At 42.9% G+C, this 310-nt stretch overlaps 1 protein-coding gene across 1 annotated transcript; it reads right to left on the bottom strand.

Annotated features, from left to right (window-relative positions):
- Positions 1–12: 12 nt before the first annotated feature.
- On the bottom strand, positions 13–250 carry PHALS_10633 (uncharacterized protein; the record flags this gene model as incomplete). The annotated part of the gene is made up of 1 exon (XM_024726091.1): positions 13–250. A coding segment is annotated over one exon (238 nt), but the record flags the coding sequence as incomplete, so codon positions are not given.
- Positions 251–310: the final 60 nt, after the last annotated feature.

The raw sequence follows: 310 nt of genomic DNA, 5'->3' as shown, positions 1-310 counted from the left end.
TCGATGTATCACGATCACCAAACCGAGCCGTAAGTGCGGGAAGCAATTTTATCTGCGCGAATGGTTTCGCTTTATTGTGAGCGCGAATGTAGCTTTCATATGCAGCAAATATCTTGCCGTCGTAAAGAAACTTGTCTTGCTCATAAGCTGTGTCTACAGTTCCATCAATAGGATGTCCAACTGCGCTTTCAAGATTCTTCTTTGTCTCGCACCACTTTTTGATATCTTCTAATAAATGAGGGGGACCCATGCTGTCGAGAAACTGCCGATAATTCTTAACGAGAGAAACAAAGTCAGCATTTCCCTTACT

This window comes from Plasmopara halstedii, assembly GCF_900000015.1.
Source record: "Plasmopara halstedii genome assembly, contig: Scaffold_487, whole genome shotgun sequence".
NCBI lineage: Eukaryota > Oomycota > Peronosporomycetes > Peronosporales > Peronosporaceae > Plasmopara > Plasmopara halstedii.
This window is presented reverse-complemented; position numbering and strand designations above follow the sequence as displayed.